Source organism: Lampris incognitus, chromosome 6, assembly GCF_029633865.1.
Source record: "Lampris incognitus isolate fLamInc1 chromosome 6, fLamInc1.hap2, whole genome shotgun sequence".
Classification (NCBI taxonomy): domain Eukaryota; kingdom Metazoa; phylum Chordata; class Actinopteri; order Lampriformes; family Lampridae; genus Lampris; species Lampris incognitus.
The window spans coordinates 68,611,352-68,636,835 of record NC_079216.1 but is presented as its reverse complement, the minus strand read 5'-3'; the positions used below and the strand labels follow the sequence as shown (position 1 = coordinate 68,636,835).

The window sequence follows — 25,484 nt, the reverse complement described above, 5'->3', positions numbered from 1 at the left end:
AAAAATTTGAATGGATAAATAAACAAGCTCAAAAAGCCTAATATTTTATAAATCGAAAGGCTTAATCTGACTACAGACTACTTAGTCGGTACGAATGTAGGAGTGTTCTTGCTGATAATGCTGCCTCGCCTTGCCTGCACATAATGCCGCCTCCATGCAATGTGTATGGCGGCGGCATTATGGGCGAGAGATTTTTAGCAGATGTGGTGGCTGATCCTACCAGCTGAGCTTGGATGTCGTTGGTTTTTGCAAGTTGTTGTTCCTCCCTCCGGGCCATGCCGTCTTTGGTGGCCTGGTGTGCTCTCTGCTCCTGCTCCAAGGCAGCCTCTACCGCCTCCACTTGACCCTGTACCTCCAGCTTCTGCTGAATCAACAGCTGTTTGGCTTCCCGCAAGTCACCCAGTTCCTAAAAAATAAGCAGAAATGCAACTGAACCCAAAAAAATAATAATAAAGTTTTACAGTTAAATGAGGGAGTATGAAATCCTCTCCCAAATGAACGATATCCACTCTCATGTCATTGTACTTCCTTACTAGAACATTTCTGAAATCTCTTCTCTGACCACAAGAGTATCGTGACGGCAAGAAATCACTGATCTCTGCACTCGACTGTGCTTGTGATTTTGCTGAAGTGAAGCTTAAGTTTTCACACTCTCGCTCTAAAGCCAGGTAGGTAAAGGCGTCAGCTAAATGTCATGATGCAATGTGAACGAAAGACCAAAAAGTATGACACACACTGCTTTATTATTTATTCAAAAGCAAAAGGACAAATATGTCTTGATGCATGCTCAATAATCCAGGTAAGAAATTTAAAGAAAAATGTATCAGTTCATCTGGAAACAGGTTTTATTGACAGAAAAGTTTCTGACGAGGTCACCTACACGATGAAACGTTTCTGAATAGGTCACCTACGTGAGTGATGAAACTTTTCTGAAGAGGTCACTTACACGAGTGATGAAACGTTTCTGACGAGGTCACTTACATGAGGGATGAAACTTTTCTGAAGAGGTCACCTACACGAGTGATGAAACGTTTCTGAAGAGGTCACTTACATGAGTGATGAAACGTTTCTGAAGAGGTCACCTACATGAGTGATGAAACGTTTCTGAAGAGGTCACCTAAATGAGTGATGAAACGTTTCTGAAGAGGTCACTTACATGAGGGATGAAACTTTTCTGAAGAGGTCACCTACACGAGTGATGAAACTTTTCTGACGAGGTCACTTACATAAGTGATGAAACGTTTCTGACGAGGTCACTTACATGAGGGATGAAACTTTTCCAAAGAGGTCACCTACACGAGTGATGAAACGTTTCTGAAGAGGTCACCTACATGAGTGATGAAACGTTTCTGAAGAGGTCACCTACATGAGTGATGAAACGTTTCTGAAGAGGTCACTTACATGATGAAACGTTTCTGAAGAGGTCACTCACATGAGTGATGAAACGTTTCTGAAGAGGTCACTTACATGAGTGATGAAACGTTTCTGAAGAGGTCACTTACATGAGTGATGAAACGTTTCTGAAGAGGTCACTTACATGAGTGATGAAACGTTTCTGAAGAGGTCACCTACATCAGTGATGAAACGTTTCTGAAGAGGTCACCTACATGAGTGATGAAACTTTTCTGACAAGGTCACCTACATGAGTAATGAAACGTTTCTGAAGAGGTCACCTACATCAGTGATGAAACGTTTCTGAAGAGGTCACCTACATGAGTGATGAAACGTTTCTGACGAGGTCACTTACATGAGTGATGAAACGTTTCTGAAGAGGTCAACTACATGAGTGACGAAACTTTTCTGAAGAGGTCAACTACATGATTGATATAACGTTTCTGAAGAGGTCACCTACATGAGGGATGAAACTTTTCTGAAGAGGTCACTTACATGATGAAACTTTTCTGAAGAGGTCACCTACATGAGTGATGAAACGTTTCTAAAGAGGTCACCTACACGATGAAACGTTTCTGAATAGGTCACCTACGTGAGTGATGAAACTTTTCTGAAGAGGTCACTTACACGAGTGATGAAACGTTTCTGACGAGGTCACTTACATGAGGGATGAAACTTTTCTGAAGAGGTCACCTACACGAGTGATGAAACGTTTCTGAAGAGGTCACTTACATGAGTGATGAAACGTTTCTGAAGAGGTCACCTACATGAGTGATGAAACGTTTCTGAAGAGGTCACCTAAATGAGTGATGAAACGTTTCTGAAGAGGTCACTTACATGAGGGATGAAACTTTTCTGAAGAGGTCACCTACACGAGTGATGAAACTTTTCTGACGAGGTCACTTACATAAGTGATGAAACGTTTCTGACGAGGTCACTTACATGAGGGATGAAACTTTTCCAAAGAGGTCACCTACACGAGTGATGAAACGTTTCTGAAGAGGTCACCTACATGAGTGATGAAACGTTTCTGAAGAGGTCACCTACATGAGTGATGAAACGTTTCTGAAGAGGTCACTTACATGATGAAACGTTTCTGAAGAGGTCACTCACATGAGTGATGAAACGTTTCTGAAGAGGTCACTTACATGAGTGATGAAACGTTTCTGAAGAGGTCACTTACATGAGTGATGAAACGTTTCTGAAGAGGTCACTTACATGAGTGATGAAACGTTTCTGAAGAGGTCACCTACATCAGTGATGAAACGTTTCTGAAGAGGTCACCTACATGAGTGATGAAACTTTTCTGACAAGGTCACCTACATGAGTAATGAAACGTTTCTGAAGAGGTCACCTACATCAGTGATGAAACGTTTCTGAAGAGGTCACCTACATGAGTGATGAAACGTTTCTGACGAGGTCACTTACATGAGTGATGAAACGTTTCTGAAGAGGTCAACTACATGAGTGACGAAACTTTTCTGAAGAGGTCAACTACATGATTGATATAACGTTTCTGAAGAGGTCACCTACATGAGGGATGAAACTTTTCTGAAGAGGTCACTTACATGATGAAACTTTTCTGAAGAGGTCACCTACATGAGTGATGAAACGTTTCTAAAGAGGTCACCTACATGAGTGATGAAACATTTCTGAAGAGGTCACTCACATGAGCGATGAAACGTTTCTGAAGAGGTCACCTACATAAGTGATGAAACGTTTCTGAAGAGGTCACTTACATGAGTGATGAAACGTTTCTGAAGAGGTCACCTACATCAGTGATGAAACGTTTCTGAAGAGGTCACCTACATGAGTGATGAAATATTTCTGAAGAGGTCACCTAAATGAGTGATGAAACGTTTCTGAAGAGGTCACCTACATGAGTGATGAAACGTTTCTGAAGAGGTCACCTACATGAGTGATGAAATATTTCTGAAGAGGTCACCTAAATGAGTGATGAAACGTTTCTGAAGAGGTCACCTACATGAGTGACGAAACTTTTCTGAAGAGGTCAACTACATGATTGATATAACGTTTCTGAAGAGGTCACCTACATGAGGGATGAAACTTTTCTGAAGAGGTCACTTACATGATGAAACTTTTCTGAAGAGGTCACCTAAATGAGTGATGAAACATTTCTGAAGAGGTCACCTACATGAGTGATGAAACGTTTCTGAAGAGGTCACTCACATGAGCGATGAAACGTTTCTGAAGAGGTCACCTACATGAGGGATGAAACTTTTCTGAAGAGGTCACCTAAATGAGTGATGAAACGTTTCTGAAGAGGTCACCTACATGAGTGATGAAACGTTTCTGAAGAGGTCACTCACATGAGCGATGAAACGTTTCTGAAGAGGTCACTCACATGAGCGATGAAACTTTTCTGAAGAGGTCACCTACATGAGGGATGAAACTTTTCTGAAGAGGTCACCTACATGAGTGATGAAACGTTTCTGAAGAGGTCACCTACATGAGTGATGAAACGTTTCTGAAGAGGTCACTCACATGAGCGATGAAACGTTTCTGAAGAGGTCACCTACATGAGTGATGAAACGTTTCTGAAGAGGTCACCTACATGAGTGATGAAACGTTTCTGAAAAGTCACCTACATGAGTGATGAAACGTTTCTGTCAATAAAACTTGTGTCCAGATGAACTGATTTAACCTTCTTTGAAAAGGAAAAACAGTCAGTTTGGAATATACAAATGTTTGAAGATGTGACAGTGAGCGTTGTAATTATAAAACATTATTGTGAAAGAGCGTCAGAAAAACAAAAACCAAAAAAAACAAGGATCTAACCTTTTCATTCCTCTCCCCGAGCGCTTTGAGTTCAGCAGACAGTCTGGCATTGTTGTTTTCCTGGTTGCTTTTGGCCTTGCTGAATTCTTCCACTCTTCTCTTTTCCTTCTCCAACTCTTCCTTAGCCAGACCCTGGGTCAGTGAATAGGTACATGTACTCAGTCATACACATCATTCATGTGTGTGTGTGTGTGTGTGTGTGTGTATAATCCAGTGAGTCAAGTAAATTCTTTATGAGACAGTACAAGCTTGTTTCATCTCATAAGCAATCATCAGCTTATACATATACACTACCGTTCAAAAGTTTGGGATCACCCAAACAATTTCGTGTTTTCCATGAAAAGTCACACTTATTCACCACCATATGTTGTGAAATGAATAGAAAATAGAGTCAAGACATTGACAAGGTTAGAAATAATGATTTGTATTTGAAATAAGATTTTTTTTACATCAAACTTTGCTTTCGTCAAAGAATCCTCCATTTGCAGCAATTACAGCATTGCAGACCTTTGGCATTCTAGCTGAAATTGAAGATTTCCTACACCGGTGTGTACTACTCCCTTCAGAGGACAGCACATACAGGCTCTAACAGGTACTATTTAATGAAGATGCCAGTTGGGGACCTGTGAGGCGTCTGTTTCTCAAACTAGAGACTCTAATGTACTTATCTTCTTGCTCAGTTGTGCAACGCGGCCTCCCACTTCTTTTTCTACTCTGGTTAGAGCCTGTTTGTGCTGTCCTCTGAAGGGAGTAGTACACACCGGTGTAGGAAATCTTCAATTTCTTAGCAATTTCTCGCATGGAATAGCCTTCATTTCTAAGAACAAGAATAGACTGTCGAGTTTCAGATGAAAGTTCTCTTTTTCTGGCCATTTTGAGCGTTTAATTGACCCCACAAATGTGATGCTCCAGAAACTCAATCTGCTCAAAGAAGTGCCCATCCAACCAATCCAACTTGTGGGAGCTGCTTCTGGAAGCGTGGGGTGCAATTTCTCCAGATTACCTCAACAAATTAACAGCTAGAATGCCAAAGGTCTGCAATGCTGTAATTGCTGCAAATGGAGGATTCTTTGACGAAAGCAAAGTTTGATGTAAAAAAAAATCTTATTTCAAATACAAATCATTATTTCTAACCTTGTCAATGTCTTGACTCTATTTTCTATTCATTTCACAACATATGGTGGTGAATAAGTGTGACTTTTCATGGAAAACACAAAATTGTTTGGGTGATCCCAAACTTTTGAACGGTAGTGTATATATATATATATATTAGGGATGTGAACGTGTACTAAAATCTGTACATGTTTACACGGTGCAATGTTTGCCGTTTAAACGTGTACACGTTTCAGGATTTCTGTGAATTTTGAAAGTATGTCGGCGCTATATCGCTAGAGGTCGCTGTAGCCTTATTATTCCATAGATTCACCGCTGTTAAGGTCGCTGATGTCGTATGACATAACTAGGCTACACCATTTACAAAAGATCGAATATCTCTGGATGAGTATGCGTTAGAAACTTGCTCTTTTTTTGGGAGCTTACTGCTTCCGCGTAAACCTTCGATGCGATTAGATCCCGCTGAGATGCTTTCTAATCCAAACTCCCACATGGGGTGTCGCAGATTTTTACTAGCCGCCATCCCATGCTTCAATCGCGCTTGTGCTTGTCACGCAGCAAAGAATGATGACGTTATCACGCATTATATATATATATATATATATATATATATATATATATATATATATATATATATAAAACTTTTACGTTTATCAGTTAGGGATTTTATTAAACGGTTATGGTTTTATTTTCTTGTACACTGACACACCCCTAACATATATATATATATGTGTGTGTGTGTGTGTGTGTGTGTGTAGCGTTATAATACTGGTCTAACCTGCTGTTTCTGTAACTCCTCCAAGGCCTGGTCCTGCTGTTGAAGCCTCTGACTCTGTTTGGCCAACTCCTTCTCCAAGGAAGCCCGGCCTGTCTTCAGTTCCTGGATCTGCTCCTCTAAGCCTGTCTGATGGGTCCGGTTAGCAACCAGCTCCTCCTGTGCTAGGCTCAGCTTCTCATCTGACAACTAATATCAAAAAGAGGCCACACGGGGGTCATTCACTAGCTATGAGGGCAGGTGGGGGATTTTTATCTTTTACTGAAACTGAAACTGTTGACTGTACTGAAACTGTTGACTTCCAGGAACTTTGCAAACACATACATACATATGTATCAGTTTAATAGCAGACCGCCATTATGTTTCCAGGACAATCAACACCCTGCTTCAGCCTTTGCATAGCTTTGTCTATACCAAGTACCCCCACTTTGCACCCTTCCTAGCAACATAAATACCACTTCTGGCGATCAAAATTAAATTACAACAATTGCATCAGCACCATCAGCCCCTGCCTGCAACCCACCTTGAGGTCCTGGCGCAGAGCAGACACTTCAGACTCCTTGCCATAGCAATCAGACTGTAGCTTGCTGAGGCTCTCCTTGCTCTGCTCCAAGACCTTCTTGAGCTCTGCTATCTGGCTCCTCTCTGAGGCCAGTGCCTGGTCCAGCCCTGACACCTGCACCTTCAGCCGGCTCTCTTCCTCGGCCTGAAGGGGAGGGCAGAATGTGTACACATAAACACTCTTAAAATGTAATGTTTCCATACACAGACCATACTACACTACAGAATACACTGTAGTGAAGCTACACAGACATATCCACACGTCACTGTGAGTAGCTATGTGGTTCATATTAGGACAGTATTCACAGCATGCATGATGTGGCCTATATTTATGTATGTATGAGGAGTAAAGGCGGTATACCTTCTTGACATTAATATCCTGTAGCTCAACCACCTGGCTCTCCAGTTTCTTCTTATCCTGTTCAAAGGACCCCTGAGCTGTCTTTAGCTGTGCCTGCAGCTGCTGCGCACCCGTCTCCTTCTCTTTCAGCACCTTCTGAGTCTTCGAGTGCTGTTCTGTGAGCGAAGCCAGCTGTGTCTTCAAGCCTTTCTCTGTCTGACATTTGTAGACACACAAGCGATTTTATTTTAAGACTGTTAAATTTGTAACATTAATGCTTCCTTTTCTGCAAGCTTACCTCTTTCATTTTCTCCATGTGCTCTTTTGCTTCTTTCATCTCCTGGGTGACGGCTTCAATGTTCTTAAGAAGCTCTTTTCTGGCCTTCTCGTTTGACTTTTCCTACGGTGTTTAAGGATGAGAGATTACACACAGTACAAAGAACAGATGGGAGCTGCACTTCAGTTGTGCTAAAGTGGCTATTCATTACTCGCTGCTGCAAGACACCGCTCAGTGTGTGAGGCACAAATGTTAGAATTAGCTGAGCTAAACTTAAAGCTGCTACGAGGAGCTTGGGATTTTTGTTGACTTTGTGCACTCCGGTAGACAAAAGTGGTTGTGTTTCACAAAAGAATGACTTCATTTCACGGAAGCATTGCCTCTTGTCGCAGAGATCTACGGTCATTCTGCGATGCTTTTGTTTTGAAGACAAGCGTAAGTGATGTGGTTTGGAGAAACAGGTGTTCAGAAGCGATACAGCAGTGTGGTAACGTATCTGTAACAGTGGCTATGTAGCCCATCTGTGCGCCGTAAACCGTTTAGTCAGATTTTGTGGGCAATCCAACCCCAAGATAAGCATTTGGAATCGTTACATTGCAATACCTACTCCTCTTGCTGATGGTGTCATTGCTTATATCAGTTATACAGAGGCATCAAAAATAAACTGATAAATAAATTGGTGACTGATAGTGATAACTCCTTGTAGCAGCTTTAAACCAGGCTGTGGCTCAAAGAACGTACCTTCTCCTCCATGGCTGTCTTTGTGTTCTTCCTCTCCTGGTCTAGCAGGCTCTGATTCTCTTTGAGTCCCTTACTGGCCTTGGCAAGGCTCTCTTTAGTAGAAGCAAGCTCCTTCCTTTGAGCCTCATTCTCCTGCTGGGCCTTTTGAAGACCTGTTGTCAATCCTTGGACTTTCTTGTCTAGCTCAGCTTGCCGTGCCTGCCCCTCCTGGGTCAACCTGTCCAGGTTAACCTGCAGGGCAGCTCTCTCCCGCTCACACTGCTGCAGCTGTTGCTGACTGTCGCTCATGTTGGCCACCTTTTTCTTCAGCTCCTCCTGTAGAGATGCAACCCTTAACAAGGGTAAAACACATGTATGATACGTTAAAAGTAATTCATTAAATTCATTAATCTACTACATTATAATATAGAACAAATGAGAAAATACCATATTGGTACAACTAGAGAGGCATCGCTCCATCCTCAAGTCATAGTATGGCTTACCCCACTCTCTCAGTTTCCAACTGGTGCTTGAGCTCCTTGACCTTTCTCTTAACCTCTGACCCCTCCTTCTGGAGCTTCTGCACTTCCTGCTGGGCTTGTTCCCATGCAGCCTGCATCTCTGCCACCTGTGATTCTAATTTCTGTGGCAGATTAACACACCATACACACTTAGAGCCACTGCCAACTTTGCTTAAACCTTAGAAATGTATACATATGATATTAAGGAGGTGCAACTTAAGAAGCATTAACCAAAGTTTCACTTAAAAAAAGCCCTGTTTGCTATATACTTAAAGAGTAACTAAAACCAAACCCCAAATCTGTGTAACGCCTGACATCTGAGAGTGAAAAGCAAGGTACTGAACTGGACATCTGCAACTGGCTAGACAAAGTTACAGGTGATGTCCCTTTGGCATGAAGTACAACAGATGGTGACATCACCTGGCATCAACAACCAGTCAATAGCAGATGGCCAGCACCCTCCTTTTCACTATTAGATATCAGGTATCACACAGATTTGGGGTTGGAGTTTAGCTACTCTTCAAATACACTCAACTGCCTAATAGGCTCTAGTCTACCTGTCAGGACTGTGTGGGCTTGGTCCAATCACGTGATGAGTGACAGAAGTGTCTTGCCGGCAATATAAACAATCAACCCAACAATGTAAACAATCAACCCAATGACGCGGTGTTCAGCGAAAGTTAGTTAGTGCTCTGCTAGAAATGGCAGCATCAGGCAGGGTCGACACAGTGCAGGTGTACATGCTTGAACCCGCAGATGCTTATTTTACTGAAGATTAACTAGAGGTCACACAGCCAGAAATGGACAACTTTGGGGCGTCCGGAGAGTCTATTCCGCTGCCTACCAACACGGGGATGACCGGTTCGAATCCCCGTGTTACCTCCGGCTTGGTTGGGCATCCCTGCAAGACACAATTGGCCATGTCTGCGGGTAGCAAGCCAGATATGGGTATGTGTTCTGGTCGCTGCACTAGCGCCTCCTCTGGTTGGTCGGGGCGCCCGTTCAGGGGGGAGGGAGAACAGGGGGGAATAGCGTGATCCTCCCACATGTTACATCCCCTTGGTGAAACTCCTCACTGTCAGGTGAAAAGAAGCAGCTGGCGACTCCACATGTATGGGAGGAGGCATGTGGTAGTCTGCAGCCCTCCCCGGATGAGCAGAGGGGGTGGAGCAGTGACCGGGATGGCTTGTAAGAGTGGGGTACCGTTGGGGAGAAAAGGGGGGGGGTCAAAAAGAAAAAAAGAGAAAAAAACGGACAACTTCAAGCTAGCTGAACCAGTCACCAAATGGTGAGGTACAAGGCAGAAAGTACATGGAGGCCGACCTTACAGGAGTCATCCAAGATACAGGATGTGACAGGTTTTCTGTGTTTTTGTACTGTGACCACATAGTCATTGCCCAGTGACAGCAAAGTTGCCCCATGCAGTGTTTTTTCTTTTGTTTTGCTTGGGTGGTTGTCACATGTGTGTGTATATATCTCTGCTGGTTGTTGTGTGCAATGGAATGAAGCGTATCCCCAGTTCTCTTCCTGACGTCAGTTGTGAGCTTCTTCAGTTCATTAAGTGTTGAATTAGGGGAACCAAAACACTCAGTGACGACAGCTCTGTGCTGCATATTGGCGTTCATCTTTCTATATGCAATTCTAATAACCTTGTTCTTTCTGTGTAGACTTCCTTTGCATATCAAAGATGCAAGTATTGTGAACTGTCTCGCTGGAGGGTGACAAAGGTATAGCTGACAGAAGTGTGTCTCTCTCTAATTTTGACTGGTACATTAGATCACACAAATTACATGACGTCACCAACTTCCAAATAACTCTCATCCCTCAAACCAGCGACAGCAGAACAGAGAAAACATGTTATGCAGAAATCTCTCACTTGGAATGACTAAATATTATATCTTTTGCATTCACTCATCTCTACTGCTTATAGTCTATTACTACTACTACTACTACTACTATTACTTTTGGCTGCTCCCGTTAGGGGGCGCCACAGCGGATCATCCGTTTCCATCTCTTCCTGTCTTCTGCATCTTCCTCTGTCACACCAGCCACCTGCATGTCCTCCCTCACCACATCCATAAACCTCCTCTTTGGCCTTTCTCTTCTCCTCTTCCCTGACAGCTCCATATTCAGCATCCTTCTCCCAATATACCCAGCATCTCTCCTCCACACATGTCCAAACCATCTCAGTCTTGTCTCTCTTGCTTTGTCTCCAAACCGTCCAACCTGAGCTGTCTCTCTAATATACTCGTTCCTAATCCTGTCCTTCTTCATCACTCCCAGTGAAAATCTTATCATCTTCATCTCTGCCACCTCCAGCTGCACCTCCTGTCTTTTCATCAGTATCACTGTCTCCAAACCATACAACATAGCTGGTCTCACAACCATCTTGTAAACCTTCCCTTTGTGTTAAACAATCTAGTTAAAAACTCCACTGCCATCTCTCCTAAACACCTCCATGCCTCCACAGGTATGTTATCAGGACCAAGTGCCTTTCCACTCTTCAACCTCTTCATAGCTGCCCTCACTTCCTCCTTGCTAATCCACTGCACTTCCTGATTCACTATCCCCACATCATCCAACCTTCTCTCTCTCTCATTTTCTTCATTCATCAGCCCTCCAAGTATTCCTTCCACCTTCTTAGCACACTCTCCTCGCTTGTCAGCACATTTCCATCTCTATCCTTGATCGCCCTAACCTGCTGCACATCCTTTGCAGCTCGTTCCCTCTGTCTAGCCAATCGGTACAAGTCCTTTTCTCCTTCCTTAGTGTCTAACCTGTCATACAACTCACCATACGCCTTTTCCTTTGCCTTCATCACCTCTCACTTCACTTTACACCACATCTCCTTGTACTCCTGTCTACTTTCGTCATCTCTCTGACTAGCCCACTTCTTCTTTGCCAACCTTTTCCTCTGTATACATTGCTGTACTTCCTCATCCCACCACCAAGTCTCCTTGTCTTCCTTCCTCTGGCCTGATGACATGCCAAGTACCTTCCTAAATTCTCCCTCACTATTTCTGCAGTGGTTGCCCAGCCATCCAGCAACTCTTCACTACCACCCAGTGCCTGTCTTACCTCCTGCCTGAACAATCTAATTAAAGGTATGGATTGTCTTAACTCCGGCCTGAACAATCTAATTAAAGGTATGGATTGTCTTAACTCCTGCCTGAACAATCTAATTAAAGGTATGGGTTGTCTCAACTCCGGCCTGAACAACCTAATTAAAGGTATGGATTGTCTTAACTCCTGCCTGAACAATATAATTAAAGTATGGGTTGTCTTAACTCCTGCCTGAACAATCTAATTAAAGGTATGGGTTGTCTCAACTCCGGCCTGAACAACCTAATTAAAGGTATGGGTTGTCTTAACTCCTGCCTGAACAATATAATTAAAGTATGGGTTGTCTTAACTCCTGCCTGAACAATCTAATTAAAGGTATGGATTGTCTTAACTCCGGCCTGAACAATCTAATTAAAGGTATGGATTGTCTTAACTCCTGCCTGAACAATCTAATTAAAGGTATGGGTTGTCTCAACTCCGGCCTGAACAACCTAATTAAAGGTATGGATTGTCTTAACTCCGGCCTGAACAATATAATTAAAGTATGGATTGTCTTAACTCCGGCCTGAACAATATAATTAAAGTATGGATTGTCTTAACTCCTGCCTGAACAATCTAATTAAAGGTATGGGTTGTCTTAACTCCTGCCTGAACAATCTAATTAAAGGTATGGGTTGTCTTAATTCCGGCCTGAACAATCTAATTAAAGGTATGGGTTGTCTTAACTCCTCCCTGAACAATCTAATTAAAGGTATGGGTTGTCTTAACTCCTCCCTGAACAATCTAATTAAAGGTATGGGTTGTCTTAACTCCTGCCTGAACAATCTAATTAAAGGTATGGGTTGTCTTAACTCCTGCCTGAACAATCTAATTAAAGGTATGGGTTGTCTTAACTCCTCCCTGAACAATCTAATTAAAGGTATGGGTTGTCTTAACTCCTCCCTGAACAATCTAATTAAAGGTATGGGTTGTCTTAACTCCGGCCTGAACAATCTAATTAAAGGTATGGGTTGTCTTAACTCCTGCCTGAACAATCTAATTAAAGGTATGGGTTGTCTTAACTCCTCCCTGAACAATCTAATTAAAGGTATGGGTTGTCTTAATTCCGGCCTGAACAATCTAATTAAAGGTATGGGTTGTCTTAACTCCTGCCTGAACAATCTAATTAAAGGTATGGGTTGTCTTAATTCCGGCCTGAACAATCTAAATAAAGATATGGGTTGTCTTAACTCCTGCCTGAACAATCTAATTAAAGGTATGGGTTGTCTTAACTCCTCCCTGAAGAATCTAATTAAAGGTATGGGTTGCCAAGGCCGTTAACAACACAAAAATGCTACAGGAAAGAAAAACAGGTCACATGTAGGCTTTTCATTCTGCCCATTTGTATGATGACAGAACTACCCATGTTTACACTGTAACTGTTCTGTGTACTGTGTATAGTGTAACACTGTATGTTCTGTGTACTGTGTATAGTCTAACACTGTATGTTGTGTATAGTGTAACACTGTATGTTCTGTGTACTGTGTACAGTGTAACGCTGTATGTAGTGTACTGTGTATAGTGTGACACTATATTCTGTGCACTGTGTTCAGTGTAATGCTGTATGTTGTGTACTGTGTATAGTGTATGTTGTGTACTGTGTACAGTGTAACGCTGTATGTTGTGTACTGTGTATAGTGTAACACTGTATGTTGTGTACTGTGTATAGTGTAACGCTGTATGTGAGGATCAAAGATCAAGACATATTCCACACACATCTGCGACAGGCTGGATTGTCAGCCTCGGTCTTGATCTCTAATGGTCTTGATATCTAATGATAAAGAAACTCTTCTCCATCAGAAGTTAGGGACAAACTTCATGATGTCATCATTTCCCATTTCATAAAGAAGGACTGAAGGACTTCAAATAACCCTCATCTGATGAGCATCACTGTGTTGTTTTTTTAATACACACACACACACACTCTCTTATAATGTTTATATCAGTAACGTATGTAATAATAAGCCTTGAACACTGCAGGTTTTTTACGGAGGTTTTTTCATAGCCTTACAAGCTACTGTGTCGAAATGTTCCACAACTACAGTACAAAGCCTTGTTGTTGGAAATACTGTTTTTAGCAAACAATTTGGTCAACATTTTTTTAATCACATGCTATATTCCAGCAATGAATGAACTTGTTTCCAAATCACATTTTTTTATGAAAACAGGCAATTGTTTTGTTGATGAAAACAAAGTTGTTCTGTTCATGAGGATAACATTGTGCTGTTTACAAAAATAACTTTTTTTTTTGATTGTGAAAATGCCATCCCTTTACCAGCATGTAAACTGTGTCAATATTATGTTGTTATAGTGTTTTCTGGTTTTTCTTGAACAGTGTAATTGTTTGTTTCATAGGTCTGTTATGACTTTACACACGTCACACCTGTTTTTATTAAAGGACCAGTGTGTAGGATTTAGTGACACCTAGCGGTGATGCTGTAGATTGCAACCAACCGAATCCCCCAACACTCACTCCCCCGTCCCACGGTGAACCTACAGTGGCCTTCAGCTACAAGTCAGCACTCAGCTACAATCGATCATGTTAAAATCTACGAACCAAGACAGAAATCTCGGTACAGTCATGGACTCAGACCTGAATTTAGATAGCCACATTATGACTACTACAAGTCCACCTACTGAAGAATATATCAAGAATTAAAAGATTTATGTCTCAGCAGGATTTGAAAAAACTTGTCCATACATTTATCTTCAGTCGACTCGACTACTGCCACGGTGTCTTTGCAGGTCTTTCTAAAAAAAAAAAAAAAATCGATCAAACAGCTGCCGCTGATTCAGAACGCTGCTGCTCGAGTACTTACTAAGACTAAAAGCGTGGATCACATCATTCCAGTCCTGAGGTCGCTACACTGGCTCCCATGCCGAATAGATTGAAAACTCTGCTCTTGGTTTATAAAGCACTGAATGGTTCAGGGCCAAAACACATTTCTTATCTACTGCTGCACTATGAACCATCCAGACCGCTCAGATGGTCTGGGACAGACCTGCTTTCTGTCCCGAGTCAGAACTAAACATGGAGAGGCAGCTTTCAGTTTTCATGCACCACATATTTGGAACAAACTCCCTGAAAACTGCAGGTCTGCTACAACTCTCAGTTCTTTTAATCTAGGCTGAAGACGTTCCTCTTTGCCGCTGCCTTTTATTAAATAAAACTTGAAGCTTTTGATTTTCATCTTACACTGCACTGTAACTTCTACTCTTTTTACTGGTTTTTAAATGTCCTTTAATTGTCTTATGTTGCTTCTCTTAATAATGTCTTGTATGATTTATGTGAAGCACTCTGAACTGCCTTGTTGCTGAAATGTGCTATATAAATAAATTCGCCTTGTCTTGCCGTCTTGAGTCTTCCAGCTGGTGCATCGTGCCAGTGCCACCAAATTCAAGCTGCCACTTCAATGTACAAACGCGAAAGGCCCTCTCTAGAGCCAGAGTTTGGTTTGTCTGTTCTGGGCTAATGCAGAAACATGGCGGTGCAACATGGCAGGCTCTGTGGAAGAGAACCCGCTCCCTATGTAAACATGAAGGGCTCATTCTAAGCTCATGAAAACATAACGATTCGTATCTTCAGGTGATTATACACTAATGAAAACATAGTTGTGAATATTTTATTCCATTTCTGCCAACAGAGCTCCCTAAATCCTACACACTGGTTCTTTAAGTCATCCTGTTTTCTCTTTCAAGTAATCAAAAAGCATTACCTCATCTCATGACAAGTGATGTGACTGACATGATCCGCTAATATCAGATACATAGGATGCCGTTTCTGTTATTTGTACGACGAAATTGGGGGATTTTATGTCTTACCGAAGGCTTAGGTTTAACAGTCACGGCTTGCCACTGGATGCTTACAAATTAAGATTATGCACACACGTTCTCTGGCAGTTCAACGTATGAAACACACTCACACCAGAGACTCAACATTCACCTTATTTAAGCCTTCCAACTGCTCCACGCGCTGCTCTGAGGCTAGCAGTTTCTCTTTGCTCTCCTTCAAACTGGTCTCCAACTGGCTACACTGGTCCTGCCTCTCCTGGAGCCTCTGGCAATTATCTTCAAACTTCTTCTGAGTTTTAACCAGCTCCTACAAGAGAGAGTTGGACAGGAATGAAGAATGAAAGTGAGGAGAGGAAAGGAGTTTTTTACATAATGTTCTCTTAATCTACTGTGATCAGTATTGACAGACACTGAAGACTGAAAACAAGGGGCTCTCTTGCAGTTGGCCTGAGAGGAAGTTCACCTGCTGCTTGTCTTGCAATGCATGTTGGGCAGTCTCCAGGTGGTTCTCAAGGTCGGCCCGCTGGGCAGCCTTGGCTGCCTCCGCAGACAGCAACATCTCTGTTTTTGCTTTTAACTGAAGGGAAAATAAACCAGAATGATAGTCATTCTCATTGTAAAAAAAAAAAAGAATCAATATGTTTGGCTCTGTAAATCTCAACAGATCTGGTAGTTTTGATGATCTGTATACAATCATTAAAGTTTTACCAATTACAATAATTACAATTCAATATTTGCTGCTGGGATAGGCTCCAGCATCCCCGCGACCCTGAGAGCAGGATAAGCGGTCTGGATAATGGATGGATGGATGGATGGAGTCATGTATGCTTTTAAGAGTTACCTGGGTGTCAAGCTGGGCCACCTTCTCCTTGCTCTCTGTGAGCTGGGCAGTCAGTTCCGTGACTGAGGTCTCCAAGGTCTGCGCTCGGTCCTGGGCTGACCGCAGCAGGGCCTTTTGCTCCTGAACCTGTTCATGGAGATTGTCCCTGGCCTGCTTGTGGCTCTCTGATTGATTCTTCAACTTGTCTGTCAATTGGGTCACCTTCAAATTCCACATAAGCAGAAAAGATTAAAAAAAATTACACCAAGGATTGTTCTATTTTATATCTTTTATATGAAAGAACGCTTTTGTTGCACAACACTACTCTTTAACTTGTGCACTTTTGAGTTGTGACAATACACTTCTTAAGTGGGTGTGTATGCATGCTAGCCCTTTGCACAATCATACTGAGGTGAGTCTACATTCTGGACACCATAGTGTGACAGCAGGAGTGTGAGTGTGTGTCCTTGTGTGTATCTGTCTATGGGCATGTGTGTTAGTGCATCTACCTGCTCCTGTAATGTGTGGTTCTTTTCTTTTAGCTGGTTGAGAACTGCTGTCTCTCCTTCCCCAGCCTGGATCTTGCCACACAGGTCCTCTCTCTCTGCCTCCAGCTGACTGATACTGTCCTTACTCTTCTGCAGCAGAGCCTCAAGGTTTTGGATCTTCTGGTCCTTATCTCCAATCTGACGCAACACTTGCTCCAGGTCATTCTAAAACAAAGACATGAGCCACAAAAAAGAAAGATTTATAAACAATAAGTTGCTGTTTGAGAATTTTTATTCAAAGAGAAGTGTTTTAATGGGGGGGGGCTTTATGTTGGGTATGGGGTATAAAGCAGAAACATTAAACTTAATTAAACAATTTGTTTGACTTGTCGTCCAACCATATTGGGCAGCACAGTTATTCATAACTTTTCCGCTAATATCAAAAGTCAAAGATGGGGTGAAAAGCTGCCTGTCATAAAGAAGGATGGGATTATAAACAGGAAGTCTTTATAATGGAAAATCTAGGAGTGGAACAAATGCGAATAAAGACGATCAGTCAGTTTTTCTTCATAGCTTTTCATGGTGACCAGTGAGCGGTCACCATGGTAGCAGAAGAAGTTGTGTGAAGATTGAACAGATAGAATTTGCAGACCACTTGAAGCCCTGCCAAGTTTCACGCCTAAGCACACCTGGCCTATCGCTCTGAAACGTGAACATAGACTTAAGAATGTCAATTGTGGAAAATTACAGAACTTTCAGACACAGACCCAATCCAAATGTCTGAAAGGAGCTTTCAGATGCGATCTGACGTTTCAAATAGCACTTCCTTTTAAACTTACAGCAGCCCATGATGTTACCCCTTAGCAATCATTTTATTTAACTGCTCTTCAAAATCTGTATTGTTTGACAAATTATGTTTTAATTACCATTATTCTTTATCATTAATCTATGTCCTTGGCTGGCTTAATGGTTAAATATGTTGTTTGTCAATCTCACGCTGCAATCTCTCTCTGTTGTGTGAATGACGGGTCTTGGTCCGTTTGTTGTGTGTATGAGAGCTCTATTCTTTTTCCAGATGGGTGATGGCGAATGAAACAGTGCCATTCTGTGCCGACTTTTGGGGAGGATGTTCAACATGCCCCTGCATGCAGTGCTGTCCCAGTGTCCACTTTTCTTTTCTGCATTGTTTTGCCATCACTATCACTAGTAATTACGTGTTTCATTTCTAAATCTGTTACGCATTGTCTGGATTGCACACAAGGCACCCATTTCTGTCCCAGAGAGGGGTTCCCTCCTCTTTTTATTTACCTCCCCCCTTTTTCTCCCCAATTATACCCAGCCAATTACCCCACTCTTCCGAGCCATCCCGGTCTCTACTCCAACCCCTCTGCCGATCCGGGGAGGGCTGCAGACTACCACATGCCTTCTCCTATACATGTGGAGTCACAAGCCGCTTCTTTTCCCCTGCCAGTGAGGAGTTTCGCCAGGGGGACGTAGCGCGTGGGAGGATCACGCTATTCCCTCCAGTTCCCCCTCCCCCCCGAACAGGTGCCTCGACCGACCAGGACACATCCCCACATCCGGCTTCCCACCCGCAGACACAGCCAATTGTGTCTGTAGGGACACCTGACCAAGCCGGAGGTAACATGGGGATTCGAACCGGCGATCCCCACGTTGGTAGGCAACAGAATAGACCGCTACACTACCGGGACACCCCAGGAATTCCCTCCTCTGATGTTATTCCTGAGGTTTCTCCCTTATTTTTTTTTAGTTATGGTTATAGTTTACCCTTATCAGAAATGAAGGTCTAAGTATAGAGGGTGTCATCCATTGTCGCTTTACTGTATCTACTTATTCACTGTGTGTACGTGAAGCCCTCTGGGACTGCAACTGTGATTTAGCGCTATATAAAGAAAATTGACTGTACAAAGCTGTTGAATTTATCAAACTGAGATGGCTTTTTGATCGCAGCACCTGAGCCTCCCTGAGCTTGCCGTTGGTGTTCTGCTGCAGTGCCTGTAGCTCTTGGTGTTGCTGCTTGGCCTTCTCCAGCTGATGCTGCAGGTCTACATTTTTACCGCCACTCTCCTTCAACTGGAAAAAAGGACAGAAAAACTAAGTTCTCGCACATCCACATGTTGTCTTTGTCCCATCCGTTTCTTTGTTAATTCAACTCAAGACCAGCTCAAAAGCCTACCTGTTCCTCGCTGCGAGAGAGTTTGAGCTGGAGGTCAGCCGCTTGCTGCTCGCGGTCTTTTAATTTCTCTCCCGATAGTTGCCTCTGCTCTTTCAGACGGCCTTGAAGCTCTCCCAGCTGTCTCTCCGCCTCCAGCAGCTTGGCATGCAGCTAGGAGGAAGACACAGAGAAGATGATTGCTGACTGTTCTGGAGAATCCTCATCGTCATATTCAAGGATGGGAACGATTAATATTTTGATTTTGCGCATTTAGAAGAAAGAAGAAAGCCATTTTATTTTGTCATTGTAGATTACAATGAAATTTGCTTTCTGCATTCAAACCATTCTATTGTATAGGAGCAGTGGGCAGCTGCAGCGCCCCAGGACCAACTCCAGTTCTTTTTCCTACTGCCTTGGTCAGGCGTACAGGCAGGAGTGTTAATCCTAACATGCATGTCTTTTTGATGGTGGGCAGAAACCACAGCACCCGGAGGAGACCCACACAGACACAGGGAGAACATGCAAACTCCACACAGAAAGGACCTGAGATGGCCTGGTGTTCGAACCCAGGACCTTCTTGCTGTGAGGCAACAGTGCTAACCACTGGGCCACCGTGCCGCCACTTCCCCCCCCCTAATGACAATTGACACAATCGCAATAAAAATGGATAAAATTCAAATATATAATTGGTCACTCTGTAGTATATGGACTGTCAGTGCATGCTTTATACACCCTGAATCACACTCACTTGAGTAATCTCATTCTGCTGCTGAGCACCCAGGCTTTCTTTCTCCTCTCTTTGCTGCTGTAGCTGTTTACTCTCAGCCTTCAGCTCACCATGCTTCACCTCAAGCTCAGTGACTTCCTTCTTCAACCTGGTTGCCTCCTCACTCCTCTCTCTCAGCTCCATCTGGGTCTTCTGCAAGGATGCTTCAACCCCCGTGGTTCTAGCCTGCAGCTCTTGTACCTCCAGCTCCCTCTGATGGAGGCTGGCTTGGACTTCCTTCTTGGCGGCCTGCTCAGAGCAGAGCCGCTCCTCCAGCTCCTGGTGCTCCTTCTCCTGGCGGGCCAGCTTCTCAGACAGACTCTGTGACAACAGGACAGCACAGCACAATCACAAACGCACATATACTGCAGAGATTGATTAATTATCAGAGTAAAGATGATGTTAAACTGATAAATAAACCTTTACAATAAACCACTGTTTATTGTAAAGTGACTCTTGAGTGTTAGAAAAGCACTATATAAGATGGTGTGCTGGCCCTTTAAGAGAAGATGAATGTTGACTGTTGTGCTGCGCTGTTTGTTCATGTGGACTTGCCGTAGTTTCCTTTACACGGAAGAAGGCCTTGAAGCAAACCGCTGTTTTTTACTCCTCATTTGTTAATTTTTCTCTGCTGAACCCTAAAGAGCATATATCTGTAAGTAATACTTACCTACTTAAGTTAAGCTTACCTGTTATGGTCTTCTGAAACAGTTAATAGATGTGTGGTAAACTTAAAAACGCGAGCGATGCTAACGCGTTAGCCTGTCTATGGCATTTTCAATGTTAAGTTAGCATTAAATTAATGCTAGTTAGCTGTAGTGGCTAATCCATGATAATTTCAGCACGTTTGTGTATATTTGTGTTGTGCATAATAATTAATGACTCAGCGTTTGTTGATATAAAGAAAGAGTCAAATACATTACAAATTGTAACATTTTATTCATTTATGTTTTATCTCTGTATTGCAGTTTCACAGTGCCTCTGAAAGTAAACATCTAAACTTACCTGCTGACTCCTGGATGTTTATTGAGGAACCCTGTTAGCTATCTGCCAAACTAGAAATCAGCTATATCCTAGTAAGGGCAGAATAGTGAAAAGATATACGCCTAACGGGTTACCTACAGATAAGTGGATCTTCATGGAAACACACACAGTTTTCTTCTGCCATCAAAGCTGCAGGAAACACAATGGATAATAATGAAGACACGTTTGAGACGCGGTCAGTATGTTCCAACACCTCACGTGCCAGTCAGCGCTCCTCAGCCAGCGCCATTGCAGCCAGAGCACGTGCAAAAGCGGAGGCTGCACGTGCGCAAGCATCATTTGCACAAAGAGAAGCGGACATGATTAAAGCACAAGCATACATTGAAGAGGAGCAACAAAAGGCTGCAGCTGAGGCTGCTAGAAGGAAAGCAGAGCTGCAAGCCAGTCTACACATACTGAGGCTAGAGAGCGCCGCTGCAGCTGCCGTCGCCGAAGCTAATGTTCTGGAAGCAGCTGCAGAGAACGAATTTGGAGAGCTACATCGTGCTAGCCTAAAAAATAAATACGCTGAGCATAAGTACATGGAGAATCCAAAACCTGAGCCTCAGCAGGACTCAAAGCCGCTGGAACCCACGTCAACACTAATGCGCCAGCTAACAATGAACGATGGTGAGACAGCTGAAAACAATATGGGGGAAGGTGAAGAGGAGTCAAGTGAGATCAGCCGCTATGAACTCTGTGACTTACCTGTTCAGCAAATGTTCAAACTGAGGGATGATACTACTCCATATTACCCTCACGCCCAAAGCTCATTCATGACCGGCTACCTGAAGAAGCGAGAGCATCTGCACAGTTTAAATCCATCCAAAAACACTTTCAGCCACCAAATGCAGTCACACAATTCAAGACCATTCAGCAGTAACTACCAACCTCCTCAGCCACATACAGGTGCTGCTCCCAGAACCAAGCCCATTTCATCATCTACAACCGATCTGGCCAAGTATTTAATACGTCGTGAGATGATAAGCTCCGGGTTGTTACGGTTTGACGATCCTCCTGAAAATTACTGGGCCTGGAAGGCATCTTTCTGCAGTTCTACGGAGGACTTAAACCTGGCATCAAGGGAGGAGCTTGATCTGCTGTGTAAATGGCTCGGACCAAAATCATCCGAGCACGCAAAGAGAATACGAGCAGTCCACATCCACGATGCAGCAGCAGGTGTGAGCATGGTATGGCAAAGGCTGGAAGACTGCTATGGATCGCTGGAAGCCATAGAAAATGCACTCCTTAAGAAGGTTGATGATTTTCCAAAAATCTCAAACCGAGACAATCAAAGGTTGAGAGAGCTGGGAGACATTCTCTTGGAGCTTGAAGCAGCCAGGGCAGATGGATTTTTACCTGGTCTCAATTACCTGGACACATCCCGTGGTATCACTCCGATTGTCCAAAAGCTGCCATACTCCCTGCACGACAAGTGGGTCTCTCTAGCATCTCGGTACAAAGAAAGCCACCGGACATCTTATCCACCTTTGTCCTTCTTTGTAAAGATTGTTTGTGATCAAACCAAAATGCTCAACAACCCAAGCTTTGCCCCACTCACAGGTGGATTGAGCATGGGAAAGGCAGAGTACTCCTTTAAACACAACGTGAAAACACCCATTTCTGTCAAAAGACAGAGGTCTCAGTAGACTCTGACAGCAGCCATGACAACCCCTCAGATAAAAGGATGGCCGACTCAGACAAGCAATGCCCACTCCACAACAAACCACATCCCCTTAGGAAGTGTCGTGGTTTCACGAGCAAATCCTTGGATGAGAGGAAAGCCTACCTTAAAGAGAGGAATATTTGCTATAGGTGCTGCGTGTCATCCAGTCACCTAGACAAAGACTGTGGAAAAAATGTTCAGTGCAGAGAATGCAAGAGTGACAGCCACCCTGCTGCACTACATCCAGGTCCAGCTCCGTGGATAACTGAGACTTCTGTAACCACAAGAGATCAAGGCGGGGATCAAGGGGAAGGAGCCTCTCAAACAGTCACATCAAAATGAACTGACATCAAGATCGTGCTCCAAAATCTGTCTCGTCAGAGTTTATCCAGCAGGCCAGAGAGAGAGAGCAGTCGAGGCTTATGAGCAGAGCAATAAGTCCCTGGCAAGAACAGAGTTTTTTTTTAACTCTTTGGTATTACAGAGGGCATGGCAGCATACACTCTGAAGACCTGCTCCGGAGTCATTGAAACCACAGGGCGACGAACTAACAATATCATCATGGAGTCATTAGATGGTAAAACTCACATTCCACTCCCCACTCTAATCGAATGTGACATGCTCCCAGATGACAAGTCGGAAATCCCCACACTTGAGATTGCAAGACACTACAGACACCTCAAGCGGGTCGTGGACAGGATCCCAGCTCTAGATCCCTCTGCAGCCATCCTTATCCTGCTCGGCCAAGACATACCACGGGTACATAAGGTTCGAGAACAATACAATGGACCCCATGATGCCCCCTACGCCCAGCGTCTCGACTTGGGCTGGGTGATTGTAGGAGAGGTCTGTCTCGGAAGAGCCCACAAATCAGATTGTGTCAATGTTTACCGAACTACTGTGCTGAGTAATGGGCGTACTTCTCTGTTTGACCCCTGCCCTAACAGCCTCCACATCAAAGAGAAGTTTGATCCTCCAGTGCATCGCCATCAAGCTCCAAGGGCTGATGAGACGAAAGACCTGTTTGATGAAAAAGACAGTCTTGGTGAAGGGGTCTTCCAGCGAATGCCACATGACGACAAGCCTGCCATGTCTGTAGAAGACAAAGCCTTTCTGGAAATAATGGACAGGGAGGTCTTCATGGATGATTCAAACGGTTGGGTGGCGCCACTACCCTTCAGGGAACCAAGGTGCAAACTCCCTAACAATAGAGGACAAGCGGTCAAGCCTCTTTCGACGTTACGCCACACTCTTGGAAAAAGGCCAGACATGAAGGAACACATGGTTGCTTTCATGCAGAGGATCTTTGAAGCAGGTCATGCTGAACCAGCCCCACCATTCAGTGGGGAACAAGAGTGTTGGTACTTACCAATCTTTGGGGTTTATCATCCACGTAAACCAGGCCAGGTACGAGCAGTGTTCGACTCCAGCGCCAAGCATGACGGCGTCTCCCTTATTGACGTCCCGTTGAGTGGCCCTGACCTATATAACACACTCTTGGGAGTCCTCACTCACTTCTGTAAGGAACCTGTGGCGGTGGCAGGAGACATAGAACAAATATTCTACTGCTTCAAAGTCTGCCAGGAACACCGCGATTTCTTACGTTTCCTCTGGTTCGAGGATAATGACCTTGCCAACAGGATCGCAGAGTACCGCATGACCGTTCATGTATTTGGCAATAGCCCTTCCCCCGCTGTTGCCATATACGGCTTGCGAAGAGCTGCCCTGCAAGGCCAGGAAGAACATGGGACGGAGGCAAAACAGTTCGTTCTAAGGAACTTTTATGTTGACGATGGACTTACGTCATTCTCCACTGACAACGATGCCATCCGAGTCCTGAAAAAGACCAAAGAAATGTTAGCCGACTCAAACATCCGACTGCACAAAATAGCTTCCAACCATGCTGCAGTGATGGAAGCGTTTCCATCCGAGGAACGCGCTAAAGAGCTGAAAGACCTAGAGCTAGGTGTGGAACCTTTACCCCTGCAGAGAAGCTTAGGTCTCAACTGGCACCTTCAAACTGACAGCTTTACCTTCCTTGTCTCTAGAGAGGAGAAGCCATTTACCCGTAGGGGTATTCTCTCTACGGTCAACAGCATATTCGACCCGCTGGGGTTTGTGGCTCCAATAACAGTACAAGGCAAGGCGCTAGTCAGAGAACTATGTACTGAGCATTGCGAATGGGATGCCCCAATACCTGCTGAAAAAGAGACACGGTGGAAGTCTTGGAAGGACTCACTCAAGGCACTTGAGGAACTTCACATACCAAGGCCATACCTACCTGTTTCCTTGCTCTCCACACAGCACAGGGAACTATGTGTCTTCTCCGACACGTCCACCATGGTCATCTCTGCGGTGGCCTACCTCAAAGCAGTCAACGATGAAGGACACAGTCATGTAGGATTCTGCATGGGGAAATCCTAATTAGCACCACGTGAAGCTCATACTGTGCCTCGTCTGGAGCTTTGTGCGGCCGTGTTCGCAGTCGAGCTAGCCGACATGTTAGTGGATGAACTAGATGTCACGATCCACACAGTGAAGTTCTACACTGACTCTAGAGTTGTGCTGGGCTATATCTACAACACCAGGTTCTATGTGTACGTCGCTAACAGAGTCACACGCACTCGGAAGTCATCACAGCCAGAACAGTGGCACTTGGTCAGCACGGAACACAAGCTACACTTTTGGGGGAGACAAATTGGTTTTCAGGACCCTCCTTTCTTAAAAAAGATGATGGAGCTATACTTACCCAGCCAGAGTCCTTTGAGCTTGTTGAACCAGACACGGATGCAGATGTGCATCCACTGGTTGCAACCTTTGCTACAAAAGCTTCTGAGACACTATTTAGTTCTCACAGGTTCGAACGCTTTTCCAGCTGGAAGCTACTCACACATGGAATAGCCAAGCTAATTCAGAAAGTCAGATCCTGTTCTAAAGCTCCAGAGCGGGATATACCAAAAGCAGATGGGCTTACACAGGCAAGGACAGTAATTGTCCAGACTGTACAGCAAGAGGCCTTTAAAGAGGAAATCAAAAGTCTGTCCAAAGGAGAGATTGTCTCAAAACACAGCCCTCTCAGAAAGCTCGATCCCATCCTGGATGCAGATGGTGTGCTGAGGATTGGTGGCCGCATGTCATCAGCTGCAATCTCTT

At 43.9% G+C, this 25,484-nt stretch overlaps 1 protein-coding gene across 1 annotated transcript in view; it reads right to left on the bottom strand.

Moving 5' to 3' along the window:
* The window catches only part of eea1 (early endosome antigen 1), a 43,871-nt gene that overhangs the window by 3,957 nt on the left and 14,430 nt on the right, over positions 1-25,484 (bottom strand). Inside the window, exons 11-25 of the mRNA XM_056281581.1 lie at positions 19,625-19,963; positions 18,898-19,047; positions 18,675-18,794; positions 16,722-16,925; positions 16,234-16,434; positions 15,856-15,969; positions 15,544-15,699; positions 8,481-8,620; positions 7,999-8,329; positions 7,279-7,380; positions 7,002-7,196; positions 6,603-6,785; positions 6,083-6,268; positions 4,192-4,323; positions 221-406 (exon numbers count right to left, since the gene is read on the bottom strand). Of these exons, the coding sequence (XP_056137556.1) occupies positions 221-406; positions 4,192-4,323; positions 6,083-6,268; positions 6,603-6,785; positions 7,002-7,196; positions 7,279-7,380; positions 7,999-8,329; positions 8,481-8,620; positions 15,544-15,699; positions 15,856-15,969; positions 16,234-16,434; positions 16,722-16,925; positions 18,675-18,794; positions 18,898-19,047; positions 19,625-19,963 (2,739 nt within the window). The remainder of the gene's footprint in view (positions 1-220; positions 407-4,191; positions 4,324-6,082; positions 6,269-6,602; positions 6,786-7,001; positions 7,197-7,278; positions 7,381-7,998; positions 8,330-8,480; positions 8,621-15,543; positions 15,700-15,855; positions 15,970-16,233; positions 16,435-16,721; positions 16,926-18,674; positions 18,795-18,897; positions 19,048-19,624; positions 19,964-25,484) is intronic.